The 26,318-nt window shown below is 33.3% G+C and overlaps 1 protein-coding gene across 1 annotated transcript; it reads left to right on the top strand.

Moving 5' to 3' along the window:
* Positions 1–643: 643 nt before the first annotated feature.
* Positions 644–20,060, top strand: LOC100374373 (uncharacterized). Its single transcript, XM_085498252.1, has 8 exons — positions 644–726; positions 887–1,061; positions 17,704–17,811; positions 17,973–17,985; positions 18,172–18,517; positions 19,216–19,298; positions 19,455–19,574; positions 19,822–20,060. The coding sequence occupies exons 1-8, from the start codon at positions 644–646 to the stop codon at positions 20,058–20,060; spliced, it is 1,167 nt and encodes a 388-aa protein (XP_085354378.1).
* The last annotated feature ends 6,258 nt before the right edge of the window (positions 20,061–26,318 follow it).

Raw genomic sequence — 26,318 nt, 5'->3', positions numbered from 1 at the left:
CATCTATGGAAGGTATTGTACAGCATATAACATTTATAGAAATAGAATAGAATTGTTAGTAGAATGTATATGTTGTATGATTGATGTTACTGAATAACTGCACATTCTTTCTTATTTTTTATTAGTCCAGTTTATTGGTATTCCTGGGAAAGCTCATCTTTCGTATTTTCTACACCCAGTTTTATACTACTATGATGCCTTGCCATCAATTAAGAGCCTACTACTTTCTTCAAATATAAGTTCACCAACAAATTACACACCATTATATATGTTTTATCATCATTTTTCAGACTTGAAAGCGGTTATTTGGCTAAAATGGCAACACAAGCATTTTTTCCTTGAACTGTAAATTCACATGCCTGTCTAATGACACGAGCCTTCTCTTTTGGGTATACGTTTCTGTATGTATAAATGCACGACGATCCAAGCTGATGTAGAATATGCTGTTTGATACATTAAATATAATTTCTTTGTTATAAATAAAAGCAAAATTCGATGATTTTGAATGGAATGCCAAAATAGAAATCATTACAAATGTTAGAAAAAAATATTTCAAAGTCAGTGTGTTTCGGGTTAGTTGAAATTAGTGTATCATGTTATTTGTCACACAGAAAAAACAATGTCACAGTCGCCAACAAGGACTATGGTTTATGGACTATGGCCCAGACCCAGAAAAATACATCACATTGTAGAAGACTTTCTAACAGATTTTACTGCCACACAAAGGTAATATTACTCTACACTATAATGTGATGTATATATCATCAGTTCATTCGGTTCAAAATAAAATAAATCAAATAAAGCATCATTCATGAACAAGCATATTGCCAATACAAGAATCTTATTGCAATGTGCTAATGGCAAATCATTGTATGTCTCATTTCAGTCACATCTTGCTGCTACGTCGGTTTCTAGAGTCTTGTCTCCAAACTGATCTCCGTAATTTATATGACAGTCAATGTTTCTCCATGGCAATGACTAGTAAATCACTGTCTTCAATGTGCCGAGATTATGACTATCAACTCAAGATGGGTTTACCAGGTGAATTTGAAACAAGAATAGTAAAGCATTTTTAGGGTAAACAATTACTGAATCTGAGGGAAGGAGTAGCTTTTACAGTGGCAAGGACGAATGTGATAATTTTACTGGTTTTCTGTACGGAGGTGTTGAGTAAGGTTGTAATAGTGACATAGCTCCTGATAAATTCTATACATCAGCATAGACTTATAGTATCTCAGTTACACACAGTAAAACAATTTGTACGACCTTTACATTTATTAAAGCGGGGGAGTCGTCACCTGCACATGCGTCAGTTGGGCCATAGCGTGCCATTGTTTACAAAAAAGCGTCTATCAATGAGCCTTTGCGTTTTTAGAGTGTGTTGGGTCTCAATTCCCTATGTAACCATCATATGGAGTTAAGAGAATCAAGCAGTATTTTGTGACTCCTGCTATCGACAAGATCTTGGCGGTATTTTTTGTCCAAGTTACTTTAGTTACCTACTCGTGATTATAAAAAAGTAAATAAATAATTTTGATTGACAAATTAAAGCCTCTTGTAGATATGTTTTTACAGTAGAATATTGTGTGTAATTATGATGCCCATGAAAAGAAAGAATACAGGATTGATATTATCTGAAAATGTTTTTAACATCACGTGAAGCGGAAAGATGTATAATTATAATATTAAGGCAGCTCGAGCCGAATTTTAATTTTGCACTACTGAGCATATTACTGTACGCATGCGCAATGGAATTATGGGAGAAAACTCTTACAAACCTGGTGAAAATCACTAATAAAAAATTTAAATGCATTTACATTATCATTTTTACGCCGATGACACACAGATTTATTTATCGGTTTCTGAAGATGATCAAATTCGCGCCCGGGTGATAATTCAGATAATGTATTCAAGATGTTAGCGATTGGATGTCTTGTAATTTCCTACTTTTGAATGTGTCGAAAACTGAATTTGTGTGCATGTCGTCTCGGAGATTCTCACAAGACTCGTGTCATTTGTCTAGTATCGCAATTGGTGAAGAATTGGTTAGTGTTTCGTCAAGTGCTAGAAACTTAGGTGTCTTGTTTGATTCGCAGCTATCTATGGAAACACACATTTCTACTATTTGTAGATCTGGATATTCCCATCTAAGAAATATTAATCGTATTCGTAAATCATTATCCCAATCTGATACTGAAAAGTTGGTACATGCTTTCATATCTTCTCGCTTAGACAGCTGTAATTCATTATTGTCTGGTCTCCCTGTAACTAAGATAAAACCTCTTATTTGTGTACAAAATGCAGCAGCCTGCCTTGTCACTCGTGCTCGAAAATATGACCACATTACAGACATTTTTATTAAACTTCATTGGTTACCAGTTGTACAAAGAATCAATTTCAAATTACTTTTACTAGTGTATAAATCTTTGTATGGTTTTGCCCCAAATTATCTATGTGAATTAATCGAATTTTATGTACCGAGTCGTAGTTTAAGATCTGAATCGAAGATTCTTATTAAAACTCGTCAGATGTGTAGTAAAAAGTCCAAGGTGTTATACAAAGACCGTGCTTTTGAAAATTTAGGTCCTAAACTTTTTAATGAATTACCTCTCTCTGTTCGTTCTAGTCCTACAGTAGACATTTTTTAAATCCAGACTGAAAACGCACTTATTTAAATGTGCTTTTAATATTTGACTGATTGTTTATTGTATCAGCGCCTTTGATCTTCATATGTTGGAATTGTTGCGCTTAATTAAATAAAGTTATTATTATTATTATTATTATTATTATTATTATTATTATTATTATTATTATTATTATACAATATTAGGATTCAGGTCAGTATTAATAAAAACGACTTTTTCATCCCATGTCATCGAGCAAGAATAAACCAACGTTACATATGTAGAAATGTGAGCATTATATTGTATAATCGATTGAAAAACGTGTCATGATATATTATTGCCAATGCATGGAGAGATATGAATATATCCACACGAACGCATTAATAATAATCAAGGAGTACGATTTAGTGACGACACATAGGAAAACAAGACACGGGGGCATTTTGTATGCAATCTCACTCACTGATGCTGACAATCTCCTAAATGGTGTACATGCTCATTAAGTTTATTCGACTTCCTGCTACGTAAAAACCGATGTTTGTATGCAGGTATGAATGGAAACCATTGTTATATATCTTGATGAAGACAATCATATATGCAATGGGTATATTAAAAGCACCATCATTCAAACGATATCATATGTATTTCTGTAATTCTCATATGTGTATATTTGTCAATAAGAAGGGTAGAAAACAAAGGCATTCCATTGTATTTATTCCGAACAATTGTTAAAATACACTCCTGGATACATCGTGATGTTCTTCCAGGTGTGATCACTGACCTAAAATCAATATTCACTATCACATACAAAAATAGCCACGAGTTCAATGGTCTGTCATTTGGTTGTCATTTGGTTATAAGTAGTAAACTTCATGTGATTCATCCTCATTAACATCCAATCTTTCAATTTCTTTCTGTCTAAGTAACAAAGCAACAATTAAATGTTACCCGTGCTGTCAAACAATGCACCTACAGAATAAATAAAACACACAGAATGCACATGATGTATAAACAGAAACACACGAATACAAATTACAACACATCACTCACCTATGACTTACTCGTCTGAAGTACATTAATAATTACTTAAAACACATACTTGCCCAGTCAGAATGGGCTATTTTATTCTATAGTTGTTACTATTAGGTCACAAATATGTGTAAGTTGCTTATGCAGATCTTGCGTTTACGTCTCTAATTTATACAAATTGTGTGAGAACAATGAACACATATTTCAAAAAACAAAGCAATGCACATGTCTATTGCATTCACGCATTGAGTAACAAATTGTCAATGATTTTATGGCATATTCCTTTTTGATCTAAAGATGATTTAGACCAGTAGGTTTAAAGTCAGAAAAAAACACTTTCTCGGACCCTGTAATAAAATGTTTTAACATGTTTTTGGTTTGTCTTATATACCACAGTCTTCGTTGTCAGGCTTTATCCTATACTAAACACGTTCATGACGTGAACACCTATAGCAGCCACTCACCTCGTGTACTTGGTGCCATCATTGCTGCAGCACTAAATGCAATCACTAAAACTCCAACTCCCCCTGCATAGTTCTAAGCCGCAAGAAGTTTCTCAAGAAAACGCTAGGGAATAAATACTTATACTAATTCCTATACATGATAGGTGAACAAATGACTAAAATATTTATTTTAGATAATACGGTAAGTTCGGACTTTCCCTATCTAATCGGTCTTGTGCACATTAGGAAATGTACACTATTCGGCATAAAACAGTTTTATTTTGCGTTACAAGTGGCTGTAGTCGGTCATCGTACACAGTGATGCATCGTCTCAAATTTATTATCTTTACTATTGCTATGTATCGATCGGTAGCATCATTTATGCAAGTGAAAGTGTTAACGCCGTGCAGTGATTATTGTTTTTATTGTTTGCCAAGCGAGCTTGACAGCATCCGAAGCATACGTGCATCGTGGTCATTTTCGTGGCATCATAGTTCAATGATACGAGGGTGGCAAATGGATATGATGCGTCAATTCTGTATTCCAAACGAACGTTCAGATTTGTGCTGTATGGAAGCAATTGTATACTTTGATGCTTATGGGTATTATTGCTCTCAGCATGTAAATGTAAATAAACTACAAGTTTTGTAAACATAAGTTGTGCATAATCACAACATAAATAAACACTCGCCCGGGGAAAATGAATTGGGCCTTTAAGGAACTACAACATCAAAATAAGATATACCGAAAAAAGCCAAATTGATGGAAAAATAAAAGTAAAAATAGAAATAAGTATACAGTACCAAGACACAATAAAAACTATGACATAGAAAATGTATGTACTATATGCCGCTTCACAATAATCAAGCTGAGATGAAGCCTGCAAACACACCTCAAGTGTGCACTAAAGACACAAGAAACATCTTTTCACAGATTAATGTATATTTTTCGTCATTAAATCGACCATGTTACCATGTTGTATACGTGTCATTTGTTTATTGTTTGTTCGTTGTTATTTGCAGTCATAGAAATCTCATGCAAATGAAGAAAAGTCATGTGAATTGCCAGATCACCACAAACACAGCATGGCAAGCAAACATTTTCCAGAATACTAAAGCAAAGAAATGAATCTGTATGAATTCGTTTTTGGTCGCCTTTGGTTTTGTTATCAGTGTTCTGACATACATGTATACACAAAACGTGTATTACATATTTTTGAAGTACGGCGATAATTTTGGCCATTACTTTGCATGCAATTGAACCTTCCCATACGTTTACCGCTTTCAGTGATTCCATTGGTTAGACATGAGTTTGTATGACACACACGCGGAATAGTGTATTTACCACAGCAAATCATACGCCAGAATTCGAAGAATATTTGTAACAATGTGATCCTCATTCACATAAATATTGCAGAAACGATTAAGATCATATCGTTTATTTAACAGGTCTATTTATAGTGTGTATATGACACAATCATATTTACATTGTTAGCTTTTGCTAGTATGTGACACGTTTCTAGTTTTGATTTGAATGCATTTATGTATGTTATGGTAGACATTTTTGCGTGACATAACTGCGCCTGAATCGTATTTTTACATAGACGATATTAGCTTCATAAGCGAACGTTATCCATGTAGAAATGTGAGCATTATACTGTATAATCGATTGAAAAACGTGTCATGATATATTAGTATCAATGAATAGTGAGATATGAATATATCCACACGCAAGCATTAATAATAACCAAGGAGTACGATTTAGTGACGTCACTAACGACACCATTAAGTTTCCTATTACTATTACAGTTATAGCAACAACGACATAGCGTATCTAATAACAAAATGAACCACAACATTACTCCATGTAAGATAAAAGTACATCTATGTATTTATTACGAGTTAAGTTTAGTTAGTCAAAACATTTTTTTTCAAATTGAATAATTAGTAATTCAAACTTGTGTTGAGATATTGATGCTAGTTTTCATTAGTCTTTTATATTTATTTATTTGATTCACAACTATACATCCCGTCTTGCATTTCTATTCGAATCCTGCTTCTGCTTCAGTGTTAAACACACCTAACATTGATGTTATAGCTCATCCGCGATGGTCAAACAAAGAATTTCGCGTGTGATTCGGTGAAAAATCTTTGAAGTACATTTTGCTGACAATGCAACGTATAACTGTACAGCTGTATCATTCATAAAACCACCTTAATATGATGCGCTGTCTACAGCCGACACGTACACTATAGTGTCTGATGAATTCAGTGAGAATTAGTTACACTTGGGCTTGCAAATCGCGGACAATATTGTGAAATATTTCCAGCAAATACATGTAACTGCTTTAATTTGTCGTTGTATGCGTGAGTGCATATGATACACAGATGTCAAGTTCATGTTAGAACTCGTTTGGTGTGTTTCACAACAACATGTTAGATGATGGGTAACTAACAGCAGAGGTAATCAGAATATTTGTCTGTGCGAGCTTGATTATATTGAGTGTAATTTATATTTAGATTAGCAAATGCAGCGAAGTACTGCCACAGTGGTTGTAACTGTACAGTATTTACAAATCCTTTTTGAAATACAACGAGCCTAACATGTAAATTGTATTTAAATTAATAATGCCATAGTACTTTTTGAAAACACTCTTGTGGAATGGTGATTTTCAGGATTCAATATTTTGGTCGAATTTTAACTTTATTGTCACTTTTCACATCATATGCAAATCATGAAACTGTATATGTAATGGGTATATTACAAGCACCATCATTCAAACGATATCATATGTATTTCTTTAATTCTCATATGTGCATATTTGTCAATAAGAAGGATAGAAAACAAGGGCATTCCATTGTATTCATTCCAGGTTATTCCCAATTCGTCCAAATTGTTTTCTATGCTCTTTAACAGAAAATCTTCCTTATGTTTAATAAATGGCTATACACAAGACGCTAATACGCATTATGAGAAGGGCTCACATGTGATTCTAAATCTAGGTAGCTAATTATTCTTCAGCAACATATATCGTAGATCAAATATCAAATGTTTTGAGAAAAGGGACTAAAATGAACAATTCGGCCAACACTGACTACTATGATAATACAAAGACAATTGACAAGTTAGAATAAAGTTAGTTTGACAAGGTGTTGTAAAAACACATTAAAATGAGTTGTTACAAAAGCTTAGTATCCGATATATTCATCAATAAATCTACACAAGAATACATTTGATAGTTAAAAACAGTTGCATATTCTACAACATAGTCTGCGTTATTTGCAAACCCTTGTATCCTTATATGCGATAATGACTTATATGGAAAAGCTTTTCCCTGATTTATGAATATCACAAAAGCGCACAACAAACATACATTTCTAGAAATATTAATATAAATGAATTGGTGTGATCATTGCTTGTCTCAGATTGTGTTACAAGTGTCCTTGACCATTTGCAAAGAGTGTATTATGTAAGATTTAAGGTTTTCAACGCAGTGATCGTTAAACTCATTTCTATGAACGCAATCGATTCCTTCCATGCATTGACTGCGTTCAGTACTGCTATTGGATATAATTGAGTTTGATCGATGCAAAAAAGAAATTTAATTTTCGTCATTAATTATTAGTTATCGATGTTGCATACCTTTATCTTATGTTATCTTAGGAATATTTTATATTTATTTATACACATCAAAATTCAATGAAATCTAAATAAAAAAAAACGTATGTGTGGAATTTGTTTCTGAATGCATTGTGTGGACGCGAATGTATGAACATTCAAATGATTTAATTTGTGAATCTGGTGTGCAATGGTTGAAACAAGTCTTAGCAGGTTTTTGGCAGCTTGATACCCGATGACGTGATAACACATAATGAGTTAACGTAACTGTGGTTTCTACTTTTATGTCCAATTGTATATTTATTCACGTTTTAGTTGCTTGCTGACAAAGGAACACAAAAAAGAAATATGGAGAAAATATACAGAATATTATTGTCTGTCGAAATCTGGGGATACAGGATCGTAGCTACCTTCAAAATATTGAAAACAATTGCTGAGTATATATTACGTACTATACATTTAAAACATAAACACAGCATATTAATCGGCAATCCCCAAATATAATCGCTCGGTGAAATAATGACACAAACATTTTCCCCAGATAAATGAAAATATTCATATCAATATCCATATTGATAGTATTGTTACATTTATTACCAAACGCTCCAGCGTTGTATTAAGAGTTTATATACAAGAGTGGGTGATACCAAGGTGGTTTATGGTTGTATATATGGGGGTAATTCCTGGAATTGCAATAAAGAGGGTTCAGGCTGAAATACAATATGTAGTGTTTTTATGTTTCGTCTGATATTTCTGCGGTATTCTGCTGGTGTATCTAATGCGAGACTTGTGCCGAAATTCAGTGTATTGTGTGCACTCCAGCGTTATTCCTTTTTTTGTTGAAAACACCCCTATTTTTCAATGGCAGAGTCGAACAAGTTTCACCCTCACTGGGAAACCTACGTTGCTGCTTGAATGAAACACATTTTCCAGACCGGCGGAAGAGTATGTAACAGCCAATTTTAACAGCCTATCATGTGATTTTACTCAGAATGTTGACATGGAAAGAAGCTATTCCTTTTTACGCAGGAATTGGGAGTAGAATATGTAAGAGATTGTATCAAAACAGATGTGTATACTGAAAAAATAATAATATATATATCCTTCTCTTGCATTACTAAGCATTTCTGTTTTAGTATACTGGTTTAAAAAAGTTGAATTTGCATGCTTTGTGATGTTTTTTTACGCCCCTAATGTTTGAATCCCGGATTAGAACAGCTTACCACGTGATTCGTTTGAATACAATGGTGAAGGTTTGGCACGTTAGGACGCCGTCCAATTTCGGTGGCACGTTTCAAAGTCAGTCATCCGTAGGCCATCGTTTCTTTTGCAATGTGATAAAATAATTTCAGCGATTTCGTTGCAGAACAGTTTTCAACACAACTTAGAAAAACTCACATACAGTGTAGTAACAGGCTCTAAAATTATGTCTATTGCAAAACAAATCAACCGACAACCAGTTTGACGCCGCAATTTCTTGCTGGAGCCTAAGTTTCACGCGTGATTTTAATGCGTTCAAAAAAAATTCCATTTCAAACTTCGCATACACACAGTGATTTATTGAAATACATACTAATTAGGTAACTTGTCAGTGATAAAAGTTACCAAAAACAATTTGAGCAATAGTACTAAAGTGAAATATATACGTTCCTCTGCGTTCTCCATGAATTTCGTTGCTATAATCACGGTAAAGAAGAAAACATGTGGCTACTTTCAATAGTTTGGATCAAAAACGTGTCTCAAAAACATTTTTACATCAGTTTTTCGTTTATTTTTCCAGCTCATAGCGATAGAATCAGTCAATTTAAAACTATGCGTGCTCTCAGAAAGCATTTGGTACAATTTTACTGGAAAGTTTTTCATTGCATATGAATATGCTTTCCAATTTAATAAACTGTCCAATGTTTATTTATTTTTTAAAATTGTGCTTCTGCTGGGTAGTTGAAAATGTTATTTCCTCCAAAAATACCATTGCTGAGGTCGTTTGTATCTTATAATTTACAAGGATTCTGTCCATAGATTTATTTACAGTGAAAATGCCATTAAGACTTTACACAGCACAATGAAAATTAATGCCTAAAAACTTGTCAGCGAAAATAAATTAAGTGAAATATGACAACGAACGTAATTATAATTTCAGCCTCTAGTCAAGCAATGATTAAATAAACTACCCCGTCTTTATGCCAAGTTATTCATTGCCTACATCAATGACTTCAAAATCTATGTTTCAATCCCAGGAATTCTACTTGCTATTAATTGCATGGGAGTGCCAGTCTTTTATTTTCTATTGTAATGTTAATTTCTTGCGATTACTGGGAACATAAAGCTGTAACCACAGACCGTCTAGGTGGTGTAACTAAATCCTTGTATAAGCACCGGTTAAGCAGGCTTGAACTATGCATGTGAAGCCAGCTGAGAGGTATATCCAATCATATTGATTTTTCATTGTTTGGTAACTATTTGATGCAAATGCAACAAAAATCAATATAAAAATATTACCCACACAGCATTCTACAGGTTCTTATATTTTACATATATATTTTAATAAAGAAAAATGATAAGTCGATAAGTGCTGTTGAATAGCTATTCAGCCCATCTTATGTGCGATTATGATGTGTATTGTTTGTACAGCACACCAAAACGATGTCTAACAGGTGATTGGCCGCTTATCCATGATCGCATCTATCAATCAGCAAACCCATCCATGTATACACATGATGGTTCAAAAAGACAAATGTGTTTGTTGAAAATAGTCTCAATTGAAATTTTCGTGTGCAGTCTTCTGTGTTGATTTCACAGAGAATTGAAGCAAATGAAAGATAAATCACGCAAATTGCGAGACGACTACAACACATAGATTTCTAATAATAATAATAATGCAAAGGATTTAGTCTAAAAAACTGGTTAGTGCTATTCTTTGGATGCACTTTTAGCGTCCTGGGATGTTCACGAAACATGTATTAAGGTAGAGATGCAGGTTCGTGGGCACATGGGAGTGATTTTTTTTATTTTTATCATCCAAATAGTCTTGGCTATAGACTGTTAACATTTTGTAGAATTGTGAATAGTGGAACATACTCAAAAGACGATTTTAAAATAAAGATAACAGGTGAAAACATTCTCTGCTTTGAGTGCTTAGCAAGATTTAGCAAGCCTGCACATGAATAATAAAAAAAACATGGTGAAAAAAAAGAAATGACGGGATTTCCTTATTATGCACTATAATTAACTTTTTACAAAACGATAATACATTTAAATTTAGAACTGTTACAGCCATTTCTGCTGGGAAAGGATTGACCAGCTTTGTTATTAGTCCAAGAAAATTGTTCAGCTTGGAATGTGTCTGGATCCCTCATTAGTATGCAGAAATGTAGGAATGTACCAAGAAAATTGTTTTTCTGGAGTAAATTGTAGTGTATTTTACTTATGAAAGGTCAAAAAGTGCATGGAGATTTTATGAAAATGTGTGGATGTTAACAAAATGATGTCGTGTGGTCACAGTTGGCAATAAATGATGGACTATTTTGGGCGTAGCTATAAAATGTGTCACCGTCACCGATTACAATAGTTTGTGCTGTGAAGGAACTCCATACGACAATAAGTATTGTGTAATTTGTAGTGAGAATGTATTCAAATAGATTTATGTTTATGAATCTTGTGTATTTATATAATAAAAATTGTTTATAAAAATGTTTTTTATACTTTTTCGGTGGTTATTTTGTTACACCATCACTCGAATTATGTGTTACGAATTTCTGATAGTTTAGGCTTTGTGTTCCTGCGAACGGGAAGACATTAAACTGTTGAACAGTAGACATCGATAAAAGCGAACATATTTCGAAAGTTGTGAAATCATGATACTGTTTTGGCATTATACGACTTGCAGTTCCCTTTTGATGAATTTTATGTGACTGGGCATGTTATCGAATTATAGTATTATGTAAATCTGCCCCGGAAAATCTGCAAGCAAAGTTTAAATTGCCATTTTCACGCTGCGTATAGCGTGGACTCGTCATCTAAGTATGCACAATTGCTCGTCTCGTATTTCCCGGTGCATTTTAAAAATCCCTTTTGAATTTGGGGGACTTTGTTTGACTGACCGTGTTTTTTGTAAACTTTAGTCGAACTGTAGTAGTGTGTATTAAATCTGCCACAACGTGGAGTTGCTATCGTCTCTTTGTGCCTCAACGAGGACTGAAAAGTGATTTCCATTTACTTCGTGTGTCATAAATCAACTGTATTAGCTTCCTTCGAATTTCCTATTGCCATCGGGATTACGTCTACTACACTCGGCGGTGTAGTTCGTATCGATCTTCTTGTATGAAACGCACCCGGAAATCGATGGCAAATCGGGATGGTCTCGTCACGTAATTTCTTACTTTATTATTGACCGCAGTACGCTTGGCTATGAATTTCCACATACCCACGCTTATGGGAATAGTGCATCGTGGGTAATACTGTATTGATTGAGGTGAAACAAACATGACTGCCGTAATGCATGTTGTTCGACAACACCGCTCGTGTTTCTCTTCCTGTCTTGTTTTCTTTGATTTTTTTATTTAATTGGTTGATTTTCATAGTAACATATGCTAAGTACAATTAAATGTCCGGAGTTGAACAGCAGTCATTTGTAACATGATTATTTAATTCACTTTAAATCATTCAGTTAAAAATTGAGTTTTCAAAATAAATAAATAATAATACGTACCCTCATGTATACTTCAAGTTTTCATTAAAACAAAGTCAAAGTCTTTGAAATTGCTTTTCTGCCTATTCGCCAATCCATTGCTCCAAAACACTCTTATTTTCCAAGCATCGAGATGGCTCTGCCAACTCTTGTAATTATGAGCATTAGCAAACTTCTTAATGAGTGGATGGTTATGCAAATTAGAAATTATCTCAGTTTCATTTTAGTGAACATCCAAGAACTTTAAAAAAATAGCTCCTTGACGCTTTGACCTTTTGTTTTGAAATTTTCACAAATCACTGACAATGTGTTTATTTTCAAAACGCCATCGGGGCATTGTTTCTGGTTGAACAGTGTTACAACAATCGTACAGACAACTAACATGGATGTTAATTTATTCATAAACTTGAAGTAGTGAAATTTGAGCTTCTGCCCTGTAAATTTGACAACTGGTAAACAGTTTTCAAGGCGGCACTTTCTTCATAATAAACAGATATACCCGTAAACAAATTTTGACAGAAAACAGGAGCATGGTTTAGAAGCTAATTGTTTTAATCACTTTTGACCAAAAAGGCACATTTTTGTGCATATTTCAAACTATAGTTTTTTTAAATTCATACAATAAGCTTTCTGAAAATATATAGTATAGCGAACAAGGGAGGTCATCTTGGTTTCCTAATTAACTAATTAAAATACCTGTCAGGTAAACTGCATCTCTACCTGAAGTGCGTTTTTCCGTTTTAACGTCTGACAACAATTCACTCGTTTCTGTGCAGGAAATAAAACCTTGCCTATATGTATAATGCTTTCAGTGTTGCAAATTTTAGAAATGTGTTTGGATGACGATCACGCGGAATGGGATATCTATAACAGCAAATCATACGCAAACAATATTTATAACAATGTGTTATGATCACTAAATGCAGCCGTCTTCCTGGTGATTAAAAATCTCTTTCAGATAAAGAAAAAATGGCCAATGCATATTATTATTTATTGACTCCAGAATATCACCATGCCACAAGAATGATTTTTAAAAACTGAAATGAATATAACATTATTAATGCAAAGAGAATTAACAAGTTAGGAGTGTTATATTTGAAAACACAATGCGCAAAGATTGTATAGTTGGTGTGTCTTCGTTTATCAAATTATAAATTACACAAAACTAATACAGAAACCTTCTGATTTCCTTTGCTATTGACTCTAGTTGGTTATTCTATGACGTTGTTGTAATACACATCAAAACAAATTCCAACATGATCTTGACAGCTTAGAACTTAATGTACAAATAAATAAATTTACGTTGTTGTAATACAAATCAAAACAAGTTTTAACAGGAGCTTGACAGCCTAGAACCTAATGTATCAGCAATCAGTACTAAATGTACTTACATATACAATGATAGTTCAAAAAATAAGATGTTTTTGCTGAAACTATTCCACAATATATTCCTTGTTGAAAGATTCACGGATATTATTCTTTCATTGAATTTAGCATTCAGTATACGTGTGAGTTGCAAGATCGCTGAATGCTAGTATTGGGATGTGCAATGAAAATCACAATTGCTATTGACTCTAGTTGGTTATTCTATGACGTTGTTGTAATGCACATCAAAACAAATTCCAACATGATCTTGACAGCTTAGAACTTAATGTACAAATAAATAAATTTACGTTGTTGTAATACATATCAAAATAAGTTTTAACAGGAGCTTGACAGCTTAGAACCTAATGTATCAGCAATCAGTACTAAATGTACTTACATATACAATGATAGTTCAAAAAATAAGATGTATTTGCTGAAACTATTCCACAATATATTCCTTGTTGAAAGATTCACGGATATTATTCTTTCATTGAATTTAGCATTCAGAATACGTGTGAGTTGCAAGATCGCTGCATGCTAGTATTGGGATGTTCAATGAAAATCACGCGCGAACTTATGAGAATCACGCGAATTGTTAAATGATTTAGGAAAAAAATAGTGACGCTGTTTTGCTAGTGTACTTGATCATTTGCAAAATAAGTTTTCATTTCTGAATATGGTGGCACTTTTTCTGTGTCATTGAACATTCGCATAGAAGGTAATTTATGGTTTTGAATATGACGATACTCTTGCTCATTTATGTATATAAAATTGAACTTTGTTGATCCCACTGTATCCAGTGATGTCATTGGTTAGAAATGTGTTTGATTGAGGGACATAAGAATTGAAATGTCGTATGGCTTTAAATCTCTCATTAGAAGAATTTATTTTGAAAAAAGTGGTCCATCTTTCATTGTAGGAAAATATTCATATGCATAGTATCGTTAAATTTCAGTTTTATATGGATATTTTAATAAAGAACAATCATAAGTTCATAAGTGCTGTCGTATATTTACGGCATATGTATTACTTATCTTATGTGCGATTATGAAGTGTATTTGTTGCAGAACACATTAAAACGAGTTCTAACAGGTATTTGAAAGCATGGTATCTCATCTATCAATCAGCAAACTCATCCATAGATACACATGATGATTCAAACAGGTGAAATATGTTTGTTGAAAAATATTTACAATTGAAATTTCCGTGAGCACTCATGACTATAAACCTCACTATACGTCTCATTCTTTCAGTGTTGGCAGTTTTAAAAATGCGTTTAATAGATGAACACGCGTAATGAGATCTCTATCACAGCAAATCATATGCGAGAAACATATTGATGACAAATGTGACGATAATTTAATGCAGCCTTCTTCCTGTTAATTAAACAATTTTCCCAGTAAACAACAATAAAGAATGCAAAAAAATTACATGAATATATCATTAATAATATAAAGAAAAATGACAAGTTAGGAGCGTTACATTTTAAAAACGATTCGCAAAGACTGTACAGTTGGTGTGTCGTCGTATATTAAATTATGAAGCAAACAAAGCTGATATACACTCATTTGGATTTTCTTTGGTATTATTAACACCATTTTTTTAATTCTATGACGTAGTTGTAATACACATAAAAATAAGTTCTAACAGGATCTTGACAGTTTAGAACTTAATGCATCAATAAATACATTTACCAACATATACAATGACAGTTTAAAGCAGTAAAATGTATTTGCTTATACTATTCTACAAATATATAATGTGTAAAAAATACAACTTTAAAAGAAATCCCTATCTTCGATGTAATTATTTTACTGTCTTCATCATGTTGTGTGCGTGTCAGTTAGAAGATCACATGTAAGTGGTGTGACGTACAATGACAATCTCGCGCGAATTGAAAAAGAATCATGCAAATTGTAAAATGATTTAAAGAAAATGGGCGAGACTGTGTTGCTAGTGTACTTGTTCATTTGCAAAAAACATTTTCATTTTTGAATATGGTGATACTTTATCTGTGTATACAACTAATTTACAATGAGCGCACTGCATTTAGTCCCGCACATAACAAATTGGAACGATGTTACATCTCACTGTGCAGGAAATTATGCATTTGTATTCGTACATTTGTATCTCCCTTAAAAATCTTCTAATTAATATCTGACGGTATCTTTGCTAATTTTGTCTGCTTTTTACTGTGTTTATATGCAAATTGGCAAGAATTCTTATGAGTTTCTATTAGATAAATATAACAAAAATAATGAAATGTGTGGGTGAAAGTGACTACATTGAAAATATGGTGGTTTGCGTTGTTCAATTTTATAAGGGGTCAAAATATAAAATATTGTAACAATCACACTGATATACGCTGTATTCAATATGCAAAGCAAAAACAAATAAATATCTCAAGTTCACATTAAAGTCAGAGAAAAAAACAATCACCTTCTTTCTTCATATTTGGTTTTTACGTGTTTTGGACGTGTTCCTAACAACTAACCCAACGCCTAAAGTAACCTAGCAACAAGAAAATCGAATTCTTGGAGAATTAAAACACAAATATCCACTATACTGAGTAATACATATACTTTGGCACCCACCAAGCAACTATTACAATCAGTACAGTATACTTCGAGTATGCGTTTATTTTATATATGCTGGGGTGGTCCCTGGCAGCCATGTTCTTAGAAACTTGATTTAAACAGCTTAATTTCCCAAACTGACCAATACTCGTTGCAGCTACATTTATTTGCTTTGACGTCATATTCTAAAACCTAATTATATATTCCACGATCTACACTTATGACTTGTTAATCGTTTAAGTATACACACATTTCGTATTTATGTGAAAATTTATTATTTTTAGCTGAAATATTTGTTCTGAATTAATAAGAAATAACTGTGGGCCAGTAATTATGTAATTATGGTGTTGTGTTTTGAACTTCATTTTCTATTACCCGAATAATTTATAAACACATTATTGAGTAAAGAATTTGAGTTAATGATATTATTGATTATGATGTTATATCCTATAGATATATAACAATGTAGGTAAGCATATTCTCATTACATGTTTTTGTGTATAACACATAACATTTCAATATTGTTAGTCCAGTGTGATCCAAACTGTCTGGGTCGTATCTGTAGTTTTATTTATCAGGTCCATTTATACTGTATATGTGACACAGACATTGATATATGTAATATTACAATAATTATTACTTCTTTGTGCGTATTTTGCTAGTATTGAATATGCATTCTGAGTAAATTATTACAAGTTATTTCAATGCATGTTTTGTCTTTAATAATATTCGGTTATTTATGGCAATGCCTCATTTGTGTGTGCTAGCAACTGGCTCTTATCATTATATTAGCTTGGTTTGTCAACGTTTGTCATATGTAAATATGAGCTTTATATTGAATGAGCAGCTGAACTATTCATATGGTTTGTATCATAACACACAGACTTTTGTTGTAGCCCAAGTATATAAATAAAACAACGCAAATAAAATGAACGGACACTGTCTAGATTAACAAATATCATTCCATTGTATTCCTAATGTCTTCGATTATACATAGTTCTCTCCTTTTTGTTTTTTTATACTATCATCATAACAAAGATATTTAAGTTGTTCAACACAAATATTGACACTGCGTTATCGCTGAAGATTTTTTTTTCTGGAATTCCGGCACATCACGCTTTGTCAAAAAAACGCGCATGTCAGCGAAAACCAAAACACGAAGAAGCATGTTTCAACCTGCTGAACATGATATGCAGCTGACAAGAAGTCTATAAAAGAAAAGCATCGCAATACAAACGGTACAGTGTAAAACTGACTCACTCGCAGAGCATTTTGAGTAAGTATCGCAGTTATTAAGATTTTTTCTTTCAAATACTCCAATTTTGTTATTTGCAATTGTTATATTTTTGTTATCATTCCAGCCTATTCAGAAACGGAAAGCATTGGCCAGAGTTAAAATGAATTATATGTGCGTTGGGTTAGCATTGACTTTATTCTGGACTTCAATCCATGCAAGCGATCTGATTCAGGTAGGTCGTTTTCCTGATGTATTATTTATCAAACAGTTAAGTATTCGTTTTGCATTTGATACACACGCTAAATGAATTATCAAATTGATTCAATTTTAGCGAAATTTTCATACGTTGTGCTGTATATAACCCTAACACAACTTCCTTAATTGTTATTACAGATGGACGTTGACGGTACGTAAACAAATTCAGTTTTGTATATCAAAAATTATGTATTTTGCAAGACATGTTAGTAATATACACAGTATCGGATTTGTATTATTTTGTACCGTGTAACAAGTGAAGTACTGTAATACCTGATAATAAAACATATGGTATAAATATAGTGATCTGGAATTCTCAATATTTTTATCCAAATAGATGCATGTGATCCAGATAATAACGTATGCTACAAGTTCTTTTACAATGACAAACAGAATTGGGCCAATGCCAGGCAAGTATGTGACAATGCTTACGACATGATGGCAGTTGTCAACGACGTAGAAGTACACAGGAAAATACGAAAGCATATCAACTCCCAAACCGATACCTTAAGAGAGTGTATGGGTAATGGTTACTGGATTGGAGCTACTGATTCTGTGAATGAGGGGCAATTCGTGTTCACTAATGGCGAGCAATTACCAACAGATTATGAAAAATGGTACAGCGGACAACCAGGCAATAGTGTGAAGAGAGATGTGGCTGGGCAAGACTGTGTTCAACTATGGTAGGTGGACTAAAATTTATTAGATCTATTCATTTGCGTGTCAATGTTTGCCCGAGTTTTTTTACAAAATCAATGCACATTCTTGGATGTTGTCCGTCATATATATCTTGAATGCTAAGGTGATGTAAACTATAATTTCTCCCACGTTGGTGTATGCATACGAATCAAAAATACTTGTTCTACTAATATGACATTTCACATAGATGCCTACAAAACAAAATCTAACTCTTTCGTACAAAAATGTAGCTAGTGAGTTATCTGAATACAACTACATATTCCTGTTGTGTGGAACTGTCTTAAAGTCAATCAGCCGTTCCTGTATTGCATGCGATAGGACCATTGTATATATTGCTACTATGTTGTACATGACAATATTCAAATGCCAAAAAAGGGTAACAACCATAATACCTTTTTATATAATATAAATGGAATTAAACATGTCAGTCTATGCATATATGAATATTATTTGCCTGGCATGTTAAACAACTCTGATAGTTTGCATGTTGTTTTTATGTGTAAATAATTTGAAAATGTTTCTATCCATTTGTGTTATTCAAATTATAACGTATGTGGCGATGTGTGGGCTTATATATTGTGAAAGTCCCTTTGGAAATACTCTCAATTGTATTACCCTCAATCTGAATGGCTCATAGTAAACATTATATATTTTATATACGCCTGTTTTATGTACATTTTAGGCAATATAAGGCTCCAAAATATACATGGAATTTAGACGACGACTATTGCTGGAGGAGAAAATCATATGTTTGTCAATATTCAGGTTGGACAAAAGTGTTTCAGTATAATTATGTTCAAATCGAATGAATAAGTCTTTTACATCAATCAAATCAATGCAAACTATCCATCATATGGATAGTATATGTGTGCCTTGTCCATCACGAATCTTAGTTGACCTCTTAAATCCCTTTGTTCGCAGGGCCTGGCATATGTGTGCTTGACAACCCATGTCAACACACCTGTGAATCCTCAGATGGAATAACTGCTAATTGCGGATGTGATGAAGGGTTTGTCTTGAGCGAAGATGGAATAACGTGCGGTAAGCAATGTAAACAGTGTTTCTAAATAAATGTATAATATTACTACACATTAATTCGACAACCGTCAAGTCAAATGTTTACCTGATTTGAGACTGGCTGTATGACATACTCAGACAAAAAAATTGTAAAACCTCAAAATCGTCTATTCGATGTATAATTCCTGCAACCACAACAATTATTGACAGAATCAAATATGTTGTCATAAATCGTCAGAAAAATTGACAAATTATATTTATATATTTATAGATTCATGTAGTCAAGTCTGTGGTACAGCTGATCCATGCCAATGCTTGATGAATTGGTGCAACAATACGATGCGAGCTGTGCTACCACTACCGATGCAGGGACTACTAGTGATGATTGGAATGTTGACACTACTAGTGATGATTGGAATTATGACACTACTAGTGATGATTGGTATTTTGACACTACTAGTGATGATTGGAGTTATTGAGTTTAAACACAGCACATGTTTGGGTAACTAAACTGAACATCTGATGTACTTCTGATATTTTATGTGGCATATTTCAAAATAGTATTATTTAGAAAAATAACAATAGACATACAAAAAACCTATATTTAAATAATAACAACAGTTCAAAGAGGCACTAACCCCATAAATGCGCACGTGTCTATTCTATAATTTGTATTATTGTGTTTCTGTCTCCTTTTGTTATTGTTATTTTGTTATTGAAATATGATATTTAATCACACCTGTTTATTGATAACCCGTTAAAGTTACGAACTACATTGTCCGTTAAAGGCATGTCTCGTTCAATATGGGAATAATTGCTTCCAAATATTTGTTAGACCCGACTTGGAATTTACAGTTGTAGTATGTGATATCCTAAAATATACATACTAAACAAAAAGTGGTCAGCATATGTATGTTGTTATTAATGTAATAGGACTTATGTCTATAATGTATATTCTGTTTTAGACGAAATCCAGACACACGGACAATCAAGTTGAAGATTAAACTACGCCACAGTGCCACTTATGTATCTTGAAATGATTGTATCGATAATGCATGCTTAGAATTTAGAAACTATAATAATATTATCCTAGTAGGTATTAAATAAATACATCATGATTATAACCCATGCTTTCAAGTGCATTTATTATATATTGGTATATATTTAAAAGTGTATAATCGGATATATTAAGTGTGTAGCCTTATCGATATCGTCCAGGTTTTATAGAGATCTAATAATATAAAGTAGTGTAATTACAGGCAAATTGGTAACTACAAACGAGTGATTGTTGATAGTTAAATGTACTTACGAAAACGTATTATAACTCATTTATTTAGTAATTTTCAATTAAATCAGAGCATTAAATCATTCGAACTCTTAAAGCATACAATATATGTGAATATATAGAAAGTAAAAATAGATATAGATTGGAATGTAACAACAAGTTGATAATAGTCACGAGATAAGAATAACACTGAAATATAAGTACCGGAAGTGTTTAGTAGTCTCACGTCACACGTCATGCTAATATTTGAACAGTGTGTTGTGTTTACACTGCAAAATATTATTGTAGCCGAACTATTGTAACTCCTACCAATCAGAGGGAGATTGTCTCTTGTGCATTTATATAGTTAGACCCGAACAAAAGTCGAGTTAGACCCGGGTCGTCGGGAGACGAAAGAATCAGTTCCCTAAATCGCTAAATATTTGAGAATCTGTTTTGAATCTATTCGGAAACACCTACTAGATATTGATGTCACCCAAAGACTTTTCCAGTGTCAATCTCCGTGTTTGTGAATTGCAATCATTGTTATCCCTTACAATATATGTTAAGTCATTAAATCAGTGAGACTGCCATGCGAGAACAAACATGGCTGGGGTCGATTTTGCTTAATGACGCATGTTCATTATCGGGATAATACACTAGAGACCTGCAACATAAATATCCCGCTTGCCAAAATCCTGGATTCACCGTGTTTTATCCCGGTAATAACATTTCAGTACACGTTATTACGCTTTGTACACGTAACATCAGTCTTTTTGGATTTAGAATGGGTAAAAACTACACATTTTATAATATATTTCCACACCAGAACAAAACATCGCCAGTCCTATGAAGGTAGATTCTACACGTGAATAACACACAGCGGCACCTGCTGTCAAATGGAATCGCCAAGAATACCATTTTGCTTCAAGCCCAATATTATTGGGATCCAATATGCATTATGTTCACTTCTACTAAGAATGTTTGCTCGGAGTTTCCCGCCAATACTTTCCTTGCCAACAGATCAAACCACATATACTATATGTATTCCAATCCAAAAATCGCGTGGTTGCAAACATAAATAGTCAATAAGCAAAACATACAAAACAAAATATTTATACATAACAATGCATGCAGTTATTTACAGCATACATGTAAATAAACTACGTGACTTGTGGGACAGCGCTCCAAGCTAATATTGGTGCAGAGTAAAACTAACATGCCCACAGAAAATACTGAATAGAAAAGCATTCAAATGTAACATGTCAACAAGAATGAATAATGGTGTTGTAAAACGCCCCTAATCAATATTAGTACAAAATCTAATCAATACAAGACTATATGATATAGTGTTCGTTGCATCATAATCTATATTGTATAATATTGTATGAATTTATTTCACCAGGAAAAACAAAAATATGTAAATAATAATATAATAATAATAATTTGCAAGTTGTTATTCGGTGTGAATGCAGATATAGTTTGATTGAAATAGGCCCCAATTCTAATACGATATATCCAGTAAAAACATTTAGTAGAGGGTCATAAGCCTAATAGTTACAATTGTTTGAAATGTATGAACAAGTAATTAAGCATATATGTTGTAATAATGATAACTTTAACAATAATCATTTTTGCAATAAATTGTAAATAATTCCAAGATATATAGGGATTACTTTACTACAATAATGGGTGACATCGCGTTTTTTAAAATAATTTGTGTTTAGGTCTGGGGCTGATTTAGATTTATTTTTTAATAATTTTGATTAGGAAATAATGATTACAGATAGTACTAAAAATATCAATACAATCATTAGCTGATTGCCAGGTTATGTTCTTAAAATCAAAACTGTTATATTTGGCTTCTGATTTAAATACATGCTTGAAACGTTTAATTGTCCCAAATATAGAAATGATCTGTGTTAACTGACTGAATGGTGCACATTAATAATAATAATCGGTAATATTAGTTGCGAGGTTGTCTATAGTTTTACAAGTATGTTCCGTAACTCGAGTAGAAGTTTGAATTAATTGGAAAAGGTTGTGAGTATTTAGTAGTTTAGTATAATGAGTAGCGAAGGTAACGTTATGGGTAGTGTCGATAATCACATCTCCAAGTTTTACACAATCACTTCCTCCAGCTGACAATGTGACAAGCTGACAAGCTTCGAAGCTATCCTGAAATTCGTAGTACGGGGTGTTTGTCTTCCTATAATTAACTTCTACAATCAGCTTTTTGTTATTAATGAGGGTCTCCACAAGGATCGATTCACAGTCCATAGGAATGTACAATGCAACCACGCCACCCTAAGAATGTGTCCGGTTTGAACTGTATGATGGCATATTATAATGGGAATTGAAACCATGTTACTATGTCAAACTATCATTAAGTTCGGTTATGTTTAACACGATTGTCACGTAGTTCTCTGTATTGTTTTGTGTATTTCATAGTTTTGGAATTGTGCTATTTGGTTAGTATTTTTTAGTATTTTTAGTATTTAAGAATGCGAACACACCAAGCAAGAGAAACGCCTCATGCGTTTTCTTTGAAATGGGTCGTCAGGCTTGAATTTGTAGTCATTCATTACAATATCTCGAGTAGTCAATGTTCTGGCCTGCTATGCCGTTCTCCGCTGAGTTCAGCATTTACTTTAAGTGCGTGCTCGTCGATTAACTACTTTAGCCCGACAGCTAAAGAACCGAAAGGTGCGTGAACGCCATCGTATCAAGTAAGTGAATATACCAGCGTTATTGTACATTGCTACTTTACCGTGGCCAAAGGTATTTCTTATGGAACTGACCATATCCCCGAACTGAACTAAATTGTTTGCGTACATATTTGTATTTATATCAAATCCCTATGTTTGTGTTTGTGATTTGTATTTGTATGACAGCATAATTATCAACTGTTTTAAGGGGCATGCATTCCGAATAATTATATAGTATTGCTATCGAGTTATGACGTTGTTATGATACGATTGTGTTAACGTTAACGTAATTTATATAGTAATTAATGCGGTTTGGTGGCGTTTCTGGAGCCACTGCTAAAATATAGTATTGAATATTTGCGTTATGAGAGTGTAATTTATATAGTAATTAATGCGATTTGATGGTGTTTCTGGAGCCAATGTTAAAGTAACCAAATTGGAGTTCGTGGCTGTAAAACCAAGCCGTATTCTGGTGTATATATATATAAGTGGGATGTTTGAAATGCTTGGCCTTTGTTTGTAACAAATTGAATACGGCGGGAATGTCGGTGATATTATACACATATTTCTGATTCTGTTGCTTAATGTGTGCATCAATAAATTTTGTATTTATACTTGTATTTATAGTCTAGTCACATATCGTTGGAGGATTAATAGTCACGAGTTCTTGATATTTGAGGTATGTATTGTATTTCACCAATATTGAATATATAGTAATTCATTGTAAGAAATGTTCATATGCTGTACAATCCAGTGATACCTTGTGCGCACAGAACAAATACATTTATGTTTTGATAGTAATTTAATCTAGTTTGTGGATCCTTGTCATTTCCCGGCGTTAGGAGGTAACATACGGTGTTTCGTAGCATCGGGCCGAGACAACGATGCAAAGTGATTTTACTGATTGAACTCAATCCTGAACCGGATTCTGTTTGAAGTAGATAAGGATGTCACTCTAATTAGCGACTTAAACTTACCGTCTATAGCCTGGGCTCATAATAAAGGACCAAAGTTTGTGTGAGTGTTCTCTCCAGTTGGTTTAGCTAATAATATTTGCTTTAAGTCAACATATAAACCTTCCGACCCACAATTGAATTTTGATTTATACTCATCTTGATTTGAGCAAGGTATTACCTTCAGAGAATACAATTTTGAGTCATTTGTTAAGATCACTCCGTTATAATACCGACATAGAAAAAAAAACGTCAGAAAGCAATTACTTTGCTTGAACACACGTGAGACGATTGGAAATAGTTGCCAAATTGTTTTCTTTGCAGTTAAACTATCTGGTCAACTAGCTCTTTTCGTTAGCCACTCTATTAAATTTGAATGTGTTTTATAGCCATGTTGGTGATGTAGTTTCATCTAAACAGCATGGGCAGGTCATGTTTTAGCAATTTAGCGATGCAATTCTATGATTTTAATTATGCCATTAGTGTGATGTCATGTCATCTACACACATTTTTCTAATGGTTTTGATACTATCAACTATTAGCAATTGTTACTCTACAAACTCATTTATCATTCATATCATCACTCTTAATTAGTTCTACCTTTACAGTAGACAATATCTCTCAGAAGAAGCCTGTTGCATCAGGTGATCTACAAGGCTCACATCTTGGTTATTTAATTTTTATTAATTATGTTAATGTTCCATGAGATTATTCGCCATTGCTTTTATTGTATAAATATTGACTCCATAACTAAGGGTGCAGAGAGAGTACTTGATTTTGGAAATTGTTCAATCGCAACAAGTGAGCACGTTTTAAAACTGCTATACCGTAGACTTCTTAAGTCAACTCCTAAATACGCACCGTTTATCTTGAAATATTGTACAACAAGGTAGCCATGTTGAAAGAATACAGGTCAAGTGTTCAAGTTTTCTGAACCCTTAAACTAGTAATGTTAATGATATTTACGTTTTTGCGCTGTATTTATTTGTGTACAAATGTAAATACAATTTAAATAAAAATGAATAATTCATGCAATCAACTGTGCAAATATTAAAAAGGTTTTGTAAGCTGAAGCAGTGGCTATTGTTATCGGAGATGCGAAGATTATCGCTGCTTATACAATGTACTCCTCTATTATTGTTCTTTTATTATTGATGTTGTTCATTTCAAACGCAGATGGAATTAGTGAATAGTGTACATGTGTCGCTTGTGTTTACGCCACATGAGGCTGTGTGGTGAATGTTATGGTATGCGGTATGGTGATATTATGTTTTCACATGGCAACACGAATTATATTGCTGTTGCCCTACTTTTGTCAAGAGAGCAATTGATTTGCAGTATAATTAATTTATATGCGCCTGTTGATTTAAAGAAAGCCATGATCAAACAGTTTGTGCGCTATCGCATATGCTTATCTTGTTTTTTCCTAGTTATTCTTGTTGATTGGCAATACACTGCGTCAACGGTTCACAAACAATAAACTTCAGACCTTGAATGAGAAACTTGTTCAGTTTTTTTAGATTATTCAATTTGTATTTGTTTTTAAACCTAACCTAATGTTGTGGTCAAGCAGTTACTCTCTTGGTCGGGTATATTTAACATTTTCACCACACTCAATCCCATTCAAGCCATACAATCTTAGATTCAATCGAAGTTAATGAATGTTAGTTTCATTCAGTGGCACATTCAGTCGAATGAAATTTGCTTTACTTGGCTTTAACAAGTCGAACACTCACACATGCAATGAGTATTACAATGTTAAATATATTGAATAAGAACATTTTATAATATCTGTAGGCATGTTGACTATACATTTGATTGGTGATAATGACAGGTAACGTAT

The sequence above is a fragment of the Saccoglossus kowalevskii genome, chromosome 4 (assembly GCF_978046115.1).
Source record: "Saccoglossus kowalevskii chromosome 4, keSacKowa6.1, whole genome shotgun sequence".
In the NCBI taxonomy this organism is placed as follows: domain Eukaryota; kingdom Metazoa; phylum Hemichordata; class Enteropneusta; family Harrimaniidae; genus Saccoglossus; species Saccoglossus kowalevskii.
The sequence above is the reverse complement of the archived record's forward strand: the minus strand, read 5'-3'. Positions and strand labels throughout refer to the sequence as shown.

Coding starts and splice junctions, on each gene's coding strand:
- LOC100374373 (XM_085498252.1), top strand. CDS start 644: ATGGTTTATGGACTATGGCCCAGACCCAGAAAAATACATCACATTGTA. Junction 18,518..19,215: donor CAAGACTGTGTTCAACTATG/GTAGGTGGACTA, acceptor TGTACATTTTAG/GCAATATAAGGCTCCAAAAT. Junction 19,299..19,454: donor ATATGTTTGTCAATATTCAG/GTTGGACAAAAG, acceptor CTTTGTTCGCAG/GGCCTGGCATATGTGTGCTT.